At 39.9% G+C, this 15173-nt stretch overlaps 2 protein-coding genes across 3 annotated transcripts in view; one reads left to right on the plus strand and one right to left on the minus strand.

Annotated features, from left to right (window-relative positions):
* Nucleotides 1-699: 699 nt before the first annotated feature.
* LOC135793801 (uncharacterized) lies at nucleotides 700-4071 on the minus strand. The gene is made up of 9 exons (XM_065304905.1): nucleotides 3752-4071; nucleotides 3322-3648; nucleotides 2926-3263; nucleotides 2687-2871; nucleotides 2200-2239; nucleotides 1995-2121; nucleotides 1611-1928; nucleotides 1184-1533; nucleotides 700-1128 (listed from the first exon to the last, which is right to left on the minus strand). The coding sequence occupies exons 1-9, from the start codon at nucleotides 3867-3869 to the stop codon at nucleotides 757-759; spliced, it is 2175 nt and encodes a 724-aa protein (XP_065160977.1). The 5' UTR covers nucleotides 3870-4071; the 3' UTR covers nucleotides 700-756.
* Nucleotides 4072-14009: 9938 nt separating this feature from the next.
* The window catches only part of LOC135791768 (uncharacterized), a 71085-nt gene continuing 69921 nt past the window's right edge, over nucleotides 14010-15173 (plus strand). For both annotated transcript variants that reach the window (XR_010548117.1, XM_065302299.1), the window contains exon 1: nucleotides 14010-14625. Coding sequence is in view for 1 of the 2 variants with exons in the window: in XM_065302299.1 (XP_065158371.1) it covers nucleotides 14572-14625 (54 nt within the window). In the remaining variant the exon portion in view is untranslated. The remainder of the gene's footprint in view (nucleotides 14626-15173) is intronic.

Below are 15173 nucleotides of genomic sequence, written 5' to 3' on the forward strand. Positions count from 1 at the left end.
CTACACCCTGTATAAACATCCTTAAGCATTATCTGCTTCGTGTGGAGCCCCTGAAGAACTGGCAGAACTTCTTTCGGTTCTTTTATTTTTCTCGAGTCCTTTAAGGCCCGTCCGCGTCGTTTTCGTTCATTTCGTGCTTTGCGAAATTTACATTTATATTGAAATTAATTTTATTTATTTTCCTCCGACGGCGACCTGCTTGGGAGCAGCCGCCACATGCCACTGTATAAATAACGATATCGTGCGCCCAATAAAAAATAAAGAACTCGCCAAAGCAGCAGAGCAGAAAAATGCCACATAATGCCGTATAAATAAAGCAAATTTTGCGAGTTTCATCAAGTTCTCTCATAACTTTCTTGTTCGTGAGCAGGTCTTGAAGCCTAGTACAACTCAACGCCATGCGCGCATCGCTAACCCTTTTTAATAGTTCATTAGGGTCTTTCCGATAATATAAATCATTTAAACCCCACTCACGTACTCACCCGCCATCCTGCCACTAGCCGGCTACAATCCTCCTGCGTTCCCTCATCTGTACTCTGGTCGCCTGCCTTCCCTCTTTTTAGATTATCATGCCAAACAGATAACAAAATAATTAGCAGCACTGGTTTTCCTTAGTGCTCGCCGACTGTAATCTAGCTCAATACGCCGTCATAAACGAGGGGGATACACTTTATTGATATATATATATCCCATACACACAATATGAACATGCAATTTGGATGATTTTTTTTATGGAATAATTGAACCTTTGAGGGTTTAAGATTTAGCAGCGGAACTTCGTTTCTGAACGCTTCTATCACTCATTTTTTTACTCTCCTCGTCCATAGTAGTTTCCGGTTGGTTTGGAAGACCTTGGGAAGGTGGAGGAGTTTTGTGAATATCAGAAATGGGCATAGATGACTCTTGGACTTTCATTGGGGGCATCATACTGGACGGTGGCTTTGAGATTTTATTTTGAGCCAAGACCATGCGTTTAGTCTCATCAAAAATTTTCGTTCGGAACAAGCGCATCTGGGCTGAAGGTGGCTGCATGATCATCTTGCAATCAGCGAGGAATTTTCCAGCAATTTCGCGTTCTTCTGGTGTCACAGCTGCATAGATTGCAGTCTGGGCTCCTTCTAGATTGTTCTATTGCCCAGGAAACGTTAGTAAACATAAATAAAAATATTTTAGATGGTTATACCTTGCCAAAAAATTTGAGAAATGACGGAATGGCTTTTCCAAATATTAGTGAAGAAATTGCATTCTTCTTGTTCCACTCAACATCCTTGGTGATATCAAACAAGGTCATGTTCATGAAACCTGGATGTACAGCGCAGCAGTATACCCGATGTTCGGATAACATGTCGGCAAAACACTTCATTGTCATTAATGTGAGCGCACTACTATTGCTGTATTCGAAGAAGTCATGCAAAAGTTGACTACGATTGGTGGGCGATCGGTTGATGTCAGCGGGTGAGTAGATTTTATGCATATATGACAAAATGTTACTTCGAAAAATTACTCGACTGTTGACAGTCTTCTTCAATAAATCTATTTTAAAAAACTATCATTGTTAACTGGAACTCTTTTGAAGGAAATGAGTGAGACTCATTGAGGCATGAACGTACCTGTCAACTCATAGGTTAATAAAAATGGAGCTAAATGATTATACTGCACTACTTTAAGATAACCGTCCTCGGTTGGTTTCTGGTCCAGCCCCGACACGTGGTCAGTAAAAATCAACATGTTCAGTTGAGGTTCATTTTTCTTCAAATCCTCCGCGAGATTACGCACACTCTGCAACTTGTACAGGTTGACATACTTGTATTCTACCTTCGGGTTCCCCGTGGATTCAATAATCTTATCGCGGGTACTATCAAGCTTGTCATCGTCCGCAATGATGATACGACAATCACGCCCAGCTAAATTTTCAGCAATTTCATAACCTATGTGCACATATATATGAATATTAATAACCCTGTATTACAAATAAATTAGTAGCAAGTCATAACCTGGATGTTTACTAGCGCCTAGAATCAAAGCGGTTTTCCCGGTCTGGGCAATGGTTTCGGTGCACCAACCCGATGACCATTTCAGATACACTTTGAGGGCACCCAGCGCTAATAACGCATTCATCTTCTTTTTTTAATAAAAATGCGTATTTATCACCCGATAGGTTCAGAATCGAAATTTATGACCCGAAGCCAAATTGATTACAAACGTCAGAACATCGGAACGTGTCACGCTGAACTCGTATCTATTGTAATTTTGTTTAATTGTTAGTAATTGTTTTAATTGTTGTAATCCGACATAGTCATATGCCATATGTTTGTACTTTAGGATTTGTAATTTGACGGATTATATGGTAAGGGGCCTTAGGCAGTTTTCTATAATCCGACAAATTCGCTCATCCGACACTGCCCTGCAAAGTAATTGTCAGATTACCGGGATTCCACTGGAGTTGAATCCGAGATATAGAATTAATTTCTTAAAAATAAAATTGCGAATCTTATTGATAGAATTGACACATACTATGTCTTGAACTTTAGAACATGAGAGTAAAAATGATTTACATTTTTATTAAACACTACCCGGACGAGGTCGCGGGAAAAAGCTACTTTAATATATAAATGCAAAAATGAAAACAGATTTTTATTGATATGGACATAATGCAAGGATATATAGATTTTTTTATTAAATTAGCTTTTCTTCCGGGCGAAGTTTACTTAATGACTCGGATAGTTCCCATATGGCCTCACAGAACTCTTTCCGATGAGTGTAATAGGGCAAAGGAATGACCTGGTTATCAATGATAAATCTTCCGGTTGTATGAGCAAGTTCGTGTGCTAGAGCAGCATGTAATGCCATTTGCGCCCCTTCTAATCTTGTCTGCAGAAAATGTAAAAATAAAAAATCAGTCGTTACAGTAATTGGACAGTATACTTTGCCATAAATATAAATCCATGCATCTAAAATAATCTTGCACGTGTCATAATACCAATTACCGGCTTGAACATTATTGTGAACTTTCCGGTCTTCAATATCGACCCAACCGGGATACACGACATTACACGTGATATTGTGTGGCCGCAATTTTTTGGCTATCATGCTGGCAGTAACCATCTGACAACATTTGCTGTTGTAAAAATCCAAGAGATTCATCAGTTTGTTATCGGAATTCTCCACACTGTTAAGACTGTTTGGCCGCCACATTGTTCCGAAATAAGCAATGACATTACCCACAAATATAATCCGACTTCCTTCGGAGGCTTTCAGCTGATCTGTGATAATCATACTATCTATATTGCATTCATTTAATACTGACGTGTTTTAATTTACCTTGCAATAAATGAGTCATAAGAAAGGGACTTAAATGATTGACTTGCATGACGTGTAGGACGTTATCACTGGTAATGACGCGTGGGTGGCCCATCCCTTCAGCATTGTGAATAAGAATATCCAGCTTGGTTTCATACTTTTTGAAATAATCGCAAAACGTGCGTACACTCTTGAAAGAAGACAAATTCAACTGATGATAGTATAGCTCTTGATTGTTGAATGCATAACGTAGTAAGTTCATGATGTCCTCGTTGAGGTTAAGTAATCCATTGAAGTAGATTCTGCATCCGCGTGATGCCAGCTGTTTGGTGGTTTCGTAGCCAATGCCTTAAGCATGAGTTTACAAACATATTGCAATCAGAAAAAGCACAAAAAAGTTAAGAAGAGACTGAAAATTGAAGAAAGTCACGATAACACAAATGATAAAAACCTGAAGTGCAACCGGTGACGATGGCCGTCTTGCCGACGAGGCACTTGTTGCTTGTACATTTCCCAGCGGTGAATTTCGTAAATGCTTTGAAAGCGGCTAACGTGAGCAAAGGATTCATATAAGCTGCTTGGATCGGACGCTCGGAATCGAAGGCAAATCAAAATAATTCGCAGCACAGCAAATTGGCATCAAGTACCAATATATCTGCATTTGACGAAATACAGGAATTTTGATTCAAAACATGGAATGGAACATCGTGCGAGGCGAAAATTTTGAAAACTAAAGAAAATGATTTTTAGGTTGACACTGACTGAATTAACCCAAATGCAACACCGCGAATTTGTAAGGCTTCGAAATTTGTGTTGTAATCGAACATGCCAGGCGGGAGTTTGGTAGAATTGCAGTCTTAGCATGCCAGCAGGGATTTGTCGCGAGGGATTGTGGGAATTCTAGTCTTAAGCGTCCTAATCCTGACAGAAGAACACACCTAACACTAATTGCCTTGAAAGGAAATTGTCCTTCAATATTTCATAAGAGATATATTTTTGGTGGCCGGCTTTATTTTTTTTCTCTGCGTTTTCTTGCTGTTCTCATTCTTTTATTTGGCATTTTTGTCATAAATATATTGATAAATTGATATTGAACGCGTATATTAGTCGTAAAACAAGCCGAGAATAAAGGGGAATAAAAGGATAACGATAACGCTTAGATAAACCACATAAATATGTAAACACGCAAAGCGCACCATCGCAGGAATTTACTTGAATTTAAGAAGCCCGAGCATGCAGCTCGCTGCAGTTTCGAATCTTCGCCGTACTCATTCATTACTGCGGGGTGAGTTTATAACGCACGTACAAACGACCTTATTGTAGAACGTTTACAGCGTGAGCGCGTACTTATTGTGGAACGAAGCAAGTTTTACGAGCGCGGTGAAATTCTGAAATTGGTAAGGATCTCGATCGTGACGCAGTCCTGGTGCAGTGCTGACGTAGACGTAGTGCATGTAATGAAAACTTTTTCATTCGCGTTTAAAATTTATTTAAGACAATATATTTACATGTTGAAATAAAAATAAAATTGATGTTATGCGAGAACTAAAAAAATATTATGTTATTTTCAGGTGAGTTACATCCTTCCGGACGAATGATAGCACTTCTGGAAATTCAAAAACGTCTGCCGTATCATATCAATCTAGATAAATGACAGTTGGAGAGAACGGTCTGTCTTAGGTAAACAAAACCCAATCGTTAGCAATGTGGTGTCAGAAAAATGAATGTGTAAAATGAAAAATTGGTTTTCCGCGATGAACAAGACCGCGACTCATATTTACATGGCTACAAACCGCAAAGAACCGTAAAACTTTAAATTTATATCCATTCCACCTTTTGACGGTCGCATTCGCGGAATTTATTGTTCGAATATATTATTCGATGACGCGATGCGTTTAAATCAATCAATAACTTTTGCGCTTTGTGGCCGCGACGTGCTCCCACGCACATCCTTCATAATCAATAACAATAGCGATGCATTCAAACTCATAAAAGCCATAAAAATTCGTACAAACCAATAAAAATGAAAAGTTATTGCGAGACACTATCATAAACAGGAAGCTTGCTTGCCGAAAACGAAGCGTGGGAGCACCGTTCGTCAGTTCATTTATAATAATGACTAATTCATATTAATTATGTTTGATTAATAAAAAAACGGTCGATCATACGCGAGTAATGCCTCGTGGGTGCTGTGGGCTAGAAGGGCCAACTAGACGCGTATGAATGTTGCATTATTAGTAGTATTAGTAATTCAGTCCCCGTGTGGCAGGCCGCACAAGGGTGCAAAGCGCGGGTCTGCACCACCCTCTCTGTACATTGAAACGCAACCCTGCATACGTTGAATCAACCTTGCAATGTCCACACAAATGTTCATTCGACTTGACGTCGGCGCGCACGCGGGCGTGAATTCCTCCTGTACACCCGGACCAACCTCGAGGATTGCTTCAGTGTTCCTATGAAATTTACACAAAGTACAATACCTGGTGAATCATCATTATGCTTTCAATCTGTGTTCTCACAAAAACGCATTGTGTAAAACGTAGAAAATTTTATCTGAAAATAATTTAGAATAAAATTAATATTTATATTTTTTTTACCCGATTTTGGTGTATAATGAATGTAAGTATAAGATTTATAATGGAAACACTTGGTATGTCGTAGGTTGCGTCTACAAACGGGCTGCATTCAGCGCGCAGCGTGCACGCTCGTCAATTAAACGCATAACCGAAGCAGTCAATAGTTAATAATACCTAAAGGGAATTAATCAGCAAGAGAGCCAGTCGTAATTGCATAAAATAAGCAAGGACGTTGTTCCGTCTGGGCTCGTGACCTTTGCCCATTTGACGGCGCAAACACTCAATTAAAATATAATGTGAAATTTTGCAAATAAATCATCATTCCGTGATACATATTAAAGTAATTTTAGCAATTTTAATGAAAATATCGAGTTTTGTCATTAGGAGGGGGGTAGGTAGGTAATATTCGAAAATGTGAAAATAATACGCGTACATTTTCGTCTCCCCTTCGGTGGCAACAATGTGTAACTGCGTTGCGTTATTGAACGTTTCAAATGCGGCAGTAGGCACGACTAATAACTATTAACTAATTACGAGCAGGAGCGTGAATGCTTCGAATTCAAGTTGCGAACAGTTTTGCGCTAGGCACAGTTTTCTCTCACACCATCATTTTCGTGAGGTTTACGCGCGTCGCGACGGTACAACAGATTAGGCATCAGTTAGTTGCAAACTAGTGCGTCGGAGGCATGCGAGCGGCAGGCGCGGAACGACGCGATTAGAACGATGAGATTTATCAAAATTAATTCATTACGTTCAACCCTCCACGACGCGATCGTTATGCAAACTGTGTGCCTGCGTACTCAGGACGCACCCAGGCTCCAGCTAAGAGTAGGCCTAAATGTGTGATGAATGTGTGATTAATTTCGTATACAGGGCACTTAGTGCAAGCTGACTACCGGTCTAAGTGCTTATAACAGCACTTCGCACTTGCTTTTCCCACTTTTTGCCTGCCGATTATAAGCAAAATACGATTCTATTCTTTGAGTGGAATGAACGAAATTATTGTTTGAAAAGTTTATAATATTTGTTTTTGGTGATAGAACTTCTGATCTATTGTAAAGTATTACTTTTATAAAAATATATATCATTTGACATACTTCTACCTTTTTTTATATGTTTGATACATTTATTTCTTAGGGTATCTGAAAATCACTAAAATACTCTTAGCATATTTACTTAATGATACAAATTTATTTCAAACTAGCTTGTGGTAGTGTTGTATTGTAATTCGTTTTTACTCTCTTGTTCTAAATATAGTATGTGTCAATTTTATTTTAAAGAAATTAATTATATAACGAATAGCTAACAATGCACTGCAACGCGCCATCTCGGATTCACCTATTTAACTATAACTTTGATTGAATCAATGCCTACCTTTATCCTATAGAAAAGGGCTGTCTTCAGGGCTTTCTCGGCAATTATTTAAACTTTTCTCGCCGTACAAACCATCATTAAACTTAAACGATCATTTAAAAAAAATGGGAAAATTGATCTAGGCGTTGTTGAGTTATGCGCTTACCAACAGATTTTGCGATTCATTTTTATATTATATATTTTGGATTCTGTTCTTGACACTATGAAATTATTATTATTTTCTTCATTGTCTCTTAACATACTTTTAATCTTAAATATACAATGTCAAGAAAAAGTACAGTACCAATACTCCTCTGCAGCTAATAAGTGCTAAAACATTATTTAGCACCTTTTTATCAAAAACGAAAACAACGCCCAAAAACTTTGCATATAAAATGGGTCCTTTGTGCTCTTGATTAAATGTTGGCTTGTTCCTTGCATCGTCAATTAATGGAATGATCGCCGATGAATTATTTAATATTCAAACGCCATCTTCTTGGAAATTGCTTTTTTCTCTCCGTTTTGTTCGTCCTTTTTTGTATTTGGGGTGCGTTCTGTATCCGTTGTGGTTCCAGGTTTTTTGTTCGCTTTGGCGCGGTGCAGATGAATTCCTAACGAAATCGCGGACTAATAAACGCGACCTATTCGTACGTTCGACACCCGCACGGTTTACAGAAGGCAGAGCTCTATAAAGAGCGCCGCCGTCGACATCGAATGTTCGTTATGTTTCGCAATATTTCATATCAAACGCTCGATGAAACATGGGCCCTCCGATTTTTCCAATACACAACACGACACTGCGTGCACGAAGCGAAACGCATAAAGCAATATCGGTTATTAGTAGATCGCACCCTCTATAATCAACCCTCAAATATTTAAAGGTCGATTGTAATATGTCATGGATTTTATGTGTTCGCTTCATGGTACCGTGTGGACACAGTAAATGTCCTCATAACTTTTTTCGTTTTTAATTCAAAGCGAGGCTTCGTTACTCGTTACACCTCCGGTTCTTTTCTGCAATCTTTTGTGATTTTCACTACAAATGACGGCTTTGAATATGCCTAAGGGTATACGCGATCGTCGTCGGCGAGATAGTGGGATAGATTTGTTGCATTAGATTATATCGTCGCTTGTTGTCGTCGTCGTCGTCGTCATCTAGGGGAGGATTTGCTTTTTATTAAGATATGTCTGCGACGTAATAGAGTTATACAGCGTTCGGGAATCGATCAGCAATCGTTATCGCTGCGTTATTACTTACGCAACGATCGCGCATTGTGCACGCTTGTATAATATATTTGTAGCTGTTGTAAAAATTGCATGTGCGCAGATCTGTCTCCGACAGCACTGATATTCACATGTAGGCCGACTTTATTCACGCGCACTTTTCGAAGACTTCGCGCGCCGGGCGCTAATCCGACTCTGAGTGGCGTCCCGCGCGATAGCTAGGGGTTAACGCGATTCGCAGTAGAAAGAAACAGAACGGCAAAGAAAAGATAGAAAGGACGAGGCGGAAGCAAAAGAAGCAGTGTCGCGTGAAGAGACCCCCCATTGTTTTCTATCCCTTCGTCCTTCAAGCCAGCCTCGAAGTCAATTTTTCAAACGCCTGCTGCCGACTCCACCGCCCCATCGCGTCGGCGGCCTTTTGTCGTTACAGATTTTTTTCCACGTTATCGCCGCGTTTTTTACGCTGCCAAGATGCTCGCGACCGGCCTCTCCGGCGTCTTATACGTGTTTTTGTGGTTTCGGCGCTTTTTGAAAGAGACGCGCCTCCCACAGTCGCAGGAAAATATCGATGTAAATTAAGGACTTTGAAAAATTGCGAGGGAATTAACGTCAGCTGCCTGAACTGACGATGCCTCGGTGTAATGCTAAATAAAACAACGGCCAAAGCGGCTTGGTCGCGCTTCCACCACACGCCACTTTGTATTGGAAATGAAAAAGAGGTCGGTAATTGCCGCCGCCTGGTTGGTTAATTAATGTCCTGTAATTTCAGCAATTGTTGTCCTTTGTATGGGTATTTTAAATCGCATTAATTTCGCTTTTTATTTAACCCAATTTCTCTTTCTGTTAAATAGTTACACAATAAATTGGTAAAAAAATCTAGCCGGAAAATAGATTATACATTTTTAAGCCTTCTGTAATATAATATTGTTATTTTGGTTAGAAATGGTTATGCAACATAGTACTAATTAAATTACTGTATATCAGTGTTATTAATTTTAAAAAAAGATGAAATGGAATATTTTAAAATTGTTTAACAAAACATGTCGATTTTGGCATTTGGTTATCTAACTTTTAATTCAAAGAATAAAAAACATTGGCCATTACATCAGAGAATACCTTTCAAAACAATTTAATGAATCAATAGCGCTTCACACTGCTACCCTTTCTTTTGTTAAAATTACCACAATATCCTCTTGAGTTTCTTTGTTATTTTTAAGACACAATGCAACGCACATTGTTGTTACATTTCAACGCGAGGACACATACTAAACAGGCGGCAAGTGTAAGGAACCACATGATTTATCTCGACGTCTACCATTAGTGAATATCCAAAAAGTTAGCCCGTTAAATGTTTCTGGCTTAGTTGCCACGAGATGCGCTTCCGTTCACCATTTTCCGTCCGACGGTGCCGACTGCCTTGGTGTATCACTGCCTCTGGTTGTGGACGTGGCGGCTACGACTCACACTTTATTTTATTCCAGCCTTCAAGTCTACTCCAGACTTTTCCGCGCCGCCCTCGCCTTTGCGCCGTACTTTTTATTCCTTTTTATTTCGCCAACAAAATAAGTAAATCTTCTTAGACGTACTTACTATTTCAGTCGCGACCACAGCGAAGGCACTGATTATTTCGCGGGGGCAAAGTCGACGTAAACATCTTTGAGTCAGTACGAAAACACAAGAACATTACAATTGATTGATTTTGGCTTATAGTTATCAGCAAAAAGCGCGAAGTAAAAAAAAATCTTCGCAAAGTCGCTAAAATGTATTTTGGGAAACAATCGTGTTTCAAGTTTGGGCGCTCCAGCCAGACAAACAAAAAACAAATGTGATTTACAGCAGAACATTGAAATTGATTGATCCGAACATCATACTTTGAGCAATATTGCCATAAAATAAAATGATTTGCAATTTTTTTCCTGGATTCGTACTGGGACGCTTGACTAGTTCTTTAGCACCTTTGGTATACGTTCCCATTTCGATTTCGATTTTATTTTCTTCTATCTTTCTATTTTCGCATCTACACTATTATGGTACAAAAAAATGCGGGGAAAACGAACAACGTAACTATAAATTTATACTCTTTTATATATGTTCTTAGAGTGTTTTTTTCTGGTTTTCAACAAGATGAAAAAGTAGAAAAGTATCAATCACCTCGTACACGTCCGCCGGTCCGCTGGCATTCGGAGCAAAAAGCTGCGAACCAATCGGTTTTGCCTAATATCAATAAAAAAGCGCGTGCCCTTTACCCTTTTATTGAGCCAAGCTCAACTTCCCCTCTTTCGCACAAAAACGGTGATATTAAAATGTTAACATTCCGCACGCAATTTTCGCCGAAGCATGACTGCTTTTCAATCATACTCAACTTAAACAAAACACCGCGCAAATGAAAACGTAAAACGCGGCGAACATAAACTGAAACTTAAATGGACTTTACGTTTACGTTTTACATTTCGCATTTTATGTTCATTTGCGTCGCCCGTTCGCGCGCGTCTTCGTCGTGGAGTTCGGCGTACACAAATTTTAATCTCTCCGGCAATCGCTGCGAATCATAATTATTACGAAAGCCAATGTGCGGGGCTCACAAAGCGAAGGACTTTACGAATCGCCCGAAACCCTTTTGTTTCGGATCCACACCGAACTCCGTGCTCGCCGATCTTTTCATCGCGCAACGTTTTCCGGACGACTTATTATTATCGCGACGATGATTTCGCAATTATACTTGCGCGAACAACAGATTGGAATTGAACCGAACGAAGCGCACGCAGTGAGAACAAACGCCCAAACAGACGCACAAGTCCCAGAGAGCGGCCCCGAAGTCTGCAAGTTGTCCTTTCTTAGGTAGATATTTTTGAAATTCATAATTTCACGCCGAGCATCGTTTTGCATTAGTGTCTCATTATTGCAGTAATAATTAAAAGCATCGGCTAAAGTTTGCATTTAACAAAGACCATTCCACTCCCTCAACTTGAAAATATTTGCAGTTTTCCAGCAGTTTGCATTGCGAGAAGAATGGAAGTTTTATTGTGAAATTGGCACCCCTTCAAAAAGTATTCTTATAGATAGGTTTTTTTCTCCTCACATTTCTTCGTCGGGTGCATTCGCAGACGGTGAGTAGTCGTGACCTTGCATTGAACCGGCCTTCAATGCATTACGCCATCGTCGCTTCAATCCAAACACGGATATATCCCTTCAATTTAAAGTTAAACTTAACTTCGAACTCCTCGTGGAATTCGCACGCAAGAGGGCCACGCGAAGAAGGCCCGGATTTCGGCATTCTTCCAATTCGGCTCTCTTTGCGATTTCGGATTCCCCTACGCGTACTTTCGACATTTCCACCGCTCCGCGGCTCTCAAATCGACCAATTTTCACTTATACGCTCCGCGTGTGTTGGGCTCACACTCCACCATTGTGTACGACCCACGAGTGAATGACTACCCAATCCAATATCAATATAAACCCCACACTCGGACCCATAATAGTTAGAAATGCATTTTGTGGAAAATGCCTGCAAATAATAGCAGCCTTTGATAGTCAATGACTCAAAAAAAAAAACGAATAAATTGAAAAGGGATGCAGGCGGTTGAAATTACGTCCATTTCGACATCGATATCTCGAGATCCTCCTTTGTCTCACAAGGATAGCAATTAGAGAAAACATATTTCTGGAGTGGCAGACAAGCGACGTCTTCCCCTTTGCGGCAAATTGGTCGAATTGGTAAAATTTCGAAATTTCAACTCGACGTTTTGGAACGGCGCGAAGTCGCACGTCTTTTTTCGTTGCTTTGTGTCTGGTCGTAAACAGAATAATGAGGCTAATCTACTTCCGACAGAAACGACGCAAACAAAGCCTCTGTGCGATGCTGTGTGCTTCGGCGCGCCGCTGTGCGTTCCTCTTCGTCCACTCACTTCTCCGCGTTATTCGCACGCCGAATTTGCGGAAACTGGGAAGAACACCGAGCGCGCAGCGCCCACTAAAAACACCAGCTAACGACTAAAAATGTTGAAATTGAACGCGCGCGCACGCTTTTCTTTCTAGTTTCTCCCGGTATCTGCACGTCCGCTTTTTCGCCACTCTCGCGCGCTTTGTTCTGCTTTATGTGTTTGTTTAAAGCAATGTCTTAATCAACTTCAAAGCGTTGTTAGAATGAGATTTTTGTCACCAAATCAAGCAGCAAATTTTGACTTCCCTCGCAATTCGCGTCATCCAACCAGTGCCATTCGCTTATTATGAATTAATAAAGCTACATTGCGGTGGCAGTTGGTATCTTCTAGCCATTACTGAATTATCGAATTACCAAATTGCAATTATGCGCGTTACTGTTACAACACCAAGCGAGAAGCTACGCAATTTCGATACACAGATATTACTTAATCAGCGCACATTTAGCGTTGACGAGCGCAGGTATACATCATCTACGCACACATGCGAACACACACACACACACTGCTGCTCATAACTTGTTACTCGCAAGAAGCACTTAGCCTCTGCATATTAGCGGGAGCACGCATCTACGATAATTATAATGTTCGGCGGAGTCTTGAAGGTTGTATCAAACATGATATAAGTACAGTTTCATCGTAGTTGAATCACAAAGAAGCAAAAACAACAGAAGCAGAAATTGTGTTCATCTCGGGGCCAAGCACACGACACATTCAAATAATCAACAATGTTAGCCCAATGTCATTCATGAAGATATTTGTTAGTTTACGAACAAAAATAAAAATTTTATGTCTAACTATACAAATAGTACCAGCCACGAGTCTAATGGTAATTCAGTTTTGCAATACAAGGTGTCACTCACTACCTTAACATTGCATGTAGTAACATTTTTACTGCATTGACAGTTGCTCAATTTTTCAAGACTTCTTTATTGTTGTTTACTACGGTAATTTTGTTGATAGATTTTTTTATTGCTTCACACAAAATAACAATAATTTTGCAGGGAACATTAAAAAAACATTTTAGTGTGATTACAACATAAAAAGTGTCAAAGAAAAAATTGATAAAAAAAAAACATTGGAGTGAGAGCACAGCGATTACGAGATGTCGGAATGCGTGACAATATGTAACATTATGTTAGAAAACTTATATCTACAATGTCGCGCTAAGTGCTTATTTTATTTCGCTAGTCGCAGTTTTAAAGTACCTGTACAATAAAAGATTGTATAAAATGTGAGTAAAATGTAAAGATGCGAAACCGAGCCCGCGTATAATGGAATAAAATAAAACTGAAACATAAACATATATTTTTATAAAAATGTTATAATTTTGTTCGGGATGTAAACCTCCTCTTGATCTATATAAATTTAAAATATGATTTTTATGTAATTACCAAGAATCCCTGGCAGTGTAGTCCTGGGCGGACGTCGTAGCCCGCGCAGAACTCGCCGATTGCGGAAGAAATCGTCTGGCGGGCTGTAGGTTGTGCGGGAACGGCGGGCGTCGCGGCGGCACCCGACTACCCGAACCCGTAGTCCCGAATGCGTGGTGCGGTCGTTGCCGGAGCGCACGCAGCCCGAGAGCGCGCGCCATGGTCTCGGTGTCGGCCGGTTCTCACCGCACTCGCGCGTTAGTCGTGCTCGCATCGTGTTGTCGGTCGTGGGTGCTGCAGGCGTAGCGGCTCACAGCGGTCTTACGAGCACGATACGTACCCAACGAACACATTTTGCCGCACGCGGACGAAAACACACTTTTCGGCGAGTTCAGTGAATATTGTAATCGTTGTTCAGCACTGTCTGAACTCTCTCGCTAATTCGTTTGTGTTTTAAATCAATTAATTATAAATAAATAATTTACCCAAAGACATTAATTACATGTTACTAGCACGAGACTCAATATTTGAGAAATAGTTGTGAATTGTTCTTGTAATTACGAACTACAATGGAAACACAGGATTTGTCAGTGCAGTGGAAATCTACGATGTGTGAACTTGCATGTAGGCTGAGTATTCCTGCTCATTAACTTGGAATTAACGCAAGGAACGCAGAACAGAAACTCTTCTCCGCTACTGCTGGCGAACTGATTCAAGCGCCGACAACGTAAACACAAGCCAAAAAGCAAAATTAGTGAAGTTATTAAAAGTTATTAAGTTATCAAGAGTTCAGTAAGAAATTAAATCATGGATACCACGTCAGTCATCGAAGGTACCGTCAAGTTTCGCGATGGAAAGAAGGTGAGAATTTATGCTTTTTTGTATTCAAATTGTTTCTATAAAACCGGCGAAACCAAAGCAAAGGAATTTAAAAATAAAATTATCATGCTTCATGACACAACAAAAAATACATAAATGTTTATGTGCGCAGAAAAATTAAGAATAGCTCGAATATGTTACAGCAAATAACACTACTTAGAAGTTTTTATGCATTATTACATTATCATTCGCTCGTTACAAATTGTTCAGCAAATATATGAAATATACGGCCTTCTAACTGTGTGCGCTACGATGACAAGTCACGTTTTACAGCGACATCCTCACTTTTTTCTTTTGCTTCACGCGTACCTGTGTTTGTTTGTACTGACTAAAGTATAATGCATGTTGTTAACGTTCAGAAACATCATTCAAACGTGTGTGTGGCTGGCGAAATCGTTGAATGCAAATTTCATTATTCATGATTGTACGAACACGTCGCGCTCGAAAACACATGGGCGCGCGATTAATTGCACGCAAAATCTTGGTTCGATAATCAGAAATTCAATCTCTCTCTCCAGCTCCACCGCCTG

The sequence above is a fragment of the Atheta coriaria genome, unplaced genomic scaffold (assembly GCF_025399875.1).
Source record: "Atheta coriaria isolate IRGN ID8LTWV9N9 unplaced genomic scaffold, Caltech_Dcor_3.1 hic_scaffold_1_pilon, whole genome shotgun sequence".
Taxonomy (NCBI): Eukaryota; Metazoa; Arthropoda; class Insecta; order Coleoptera; family Staphylinidae; genus Dalotia; species Dalotia coriaria.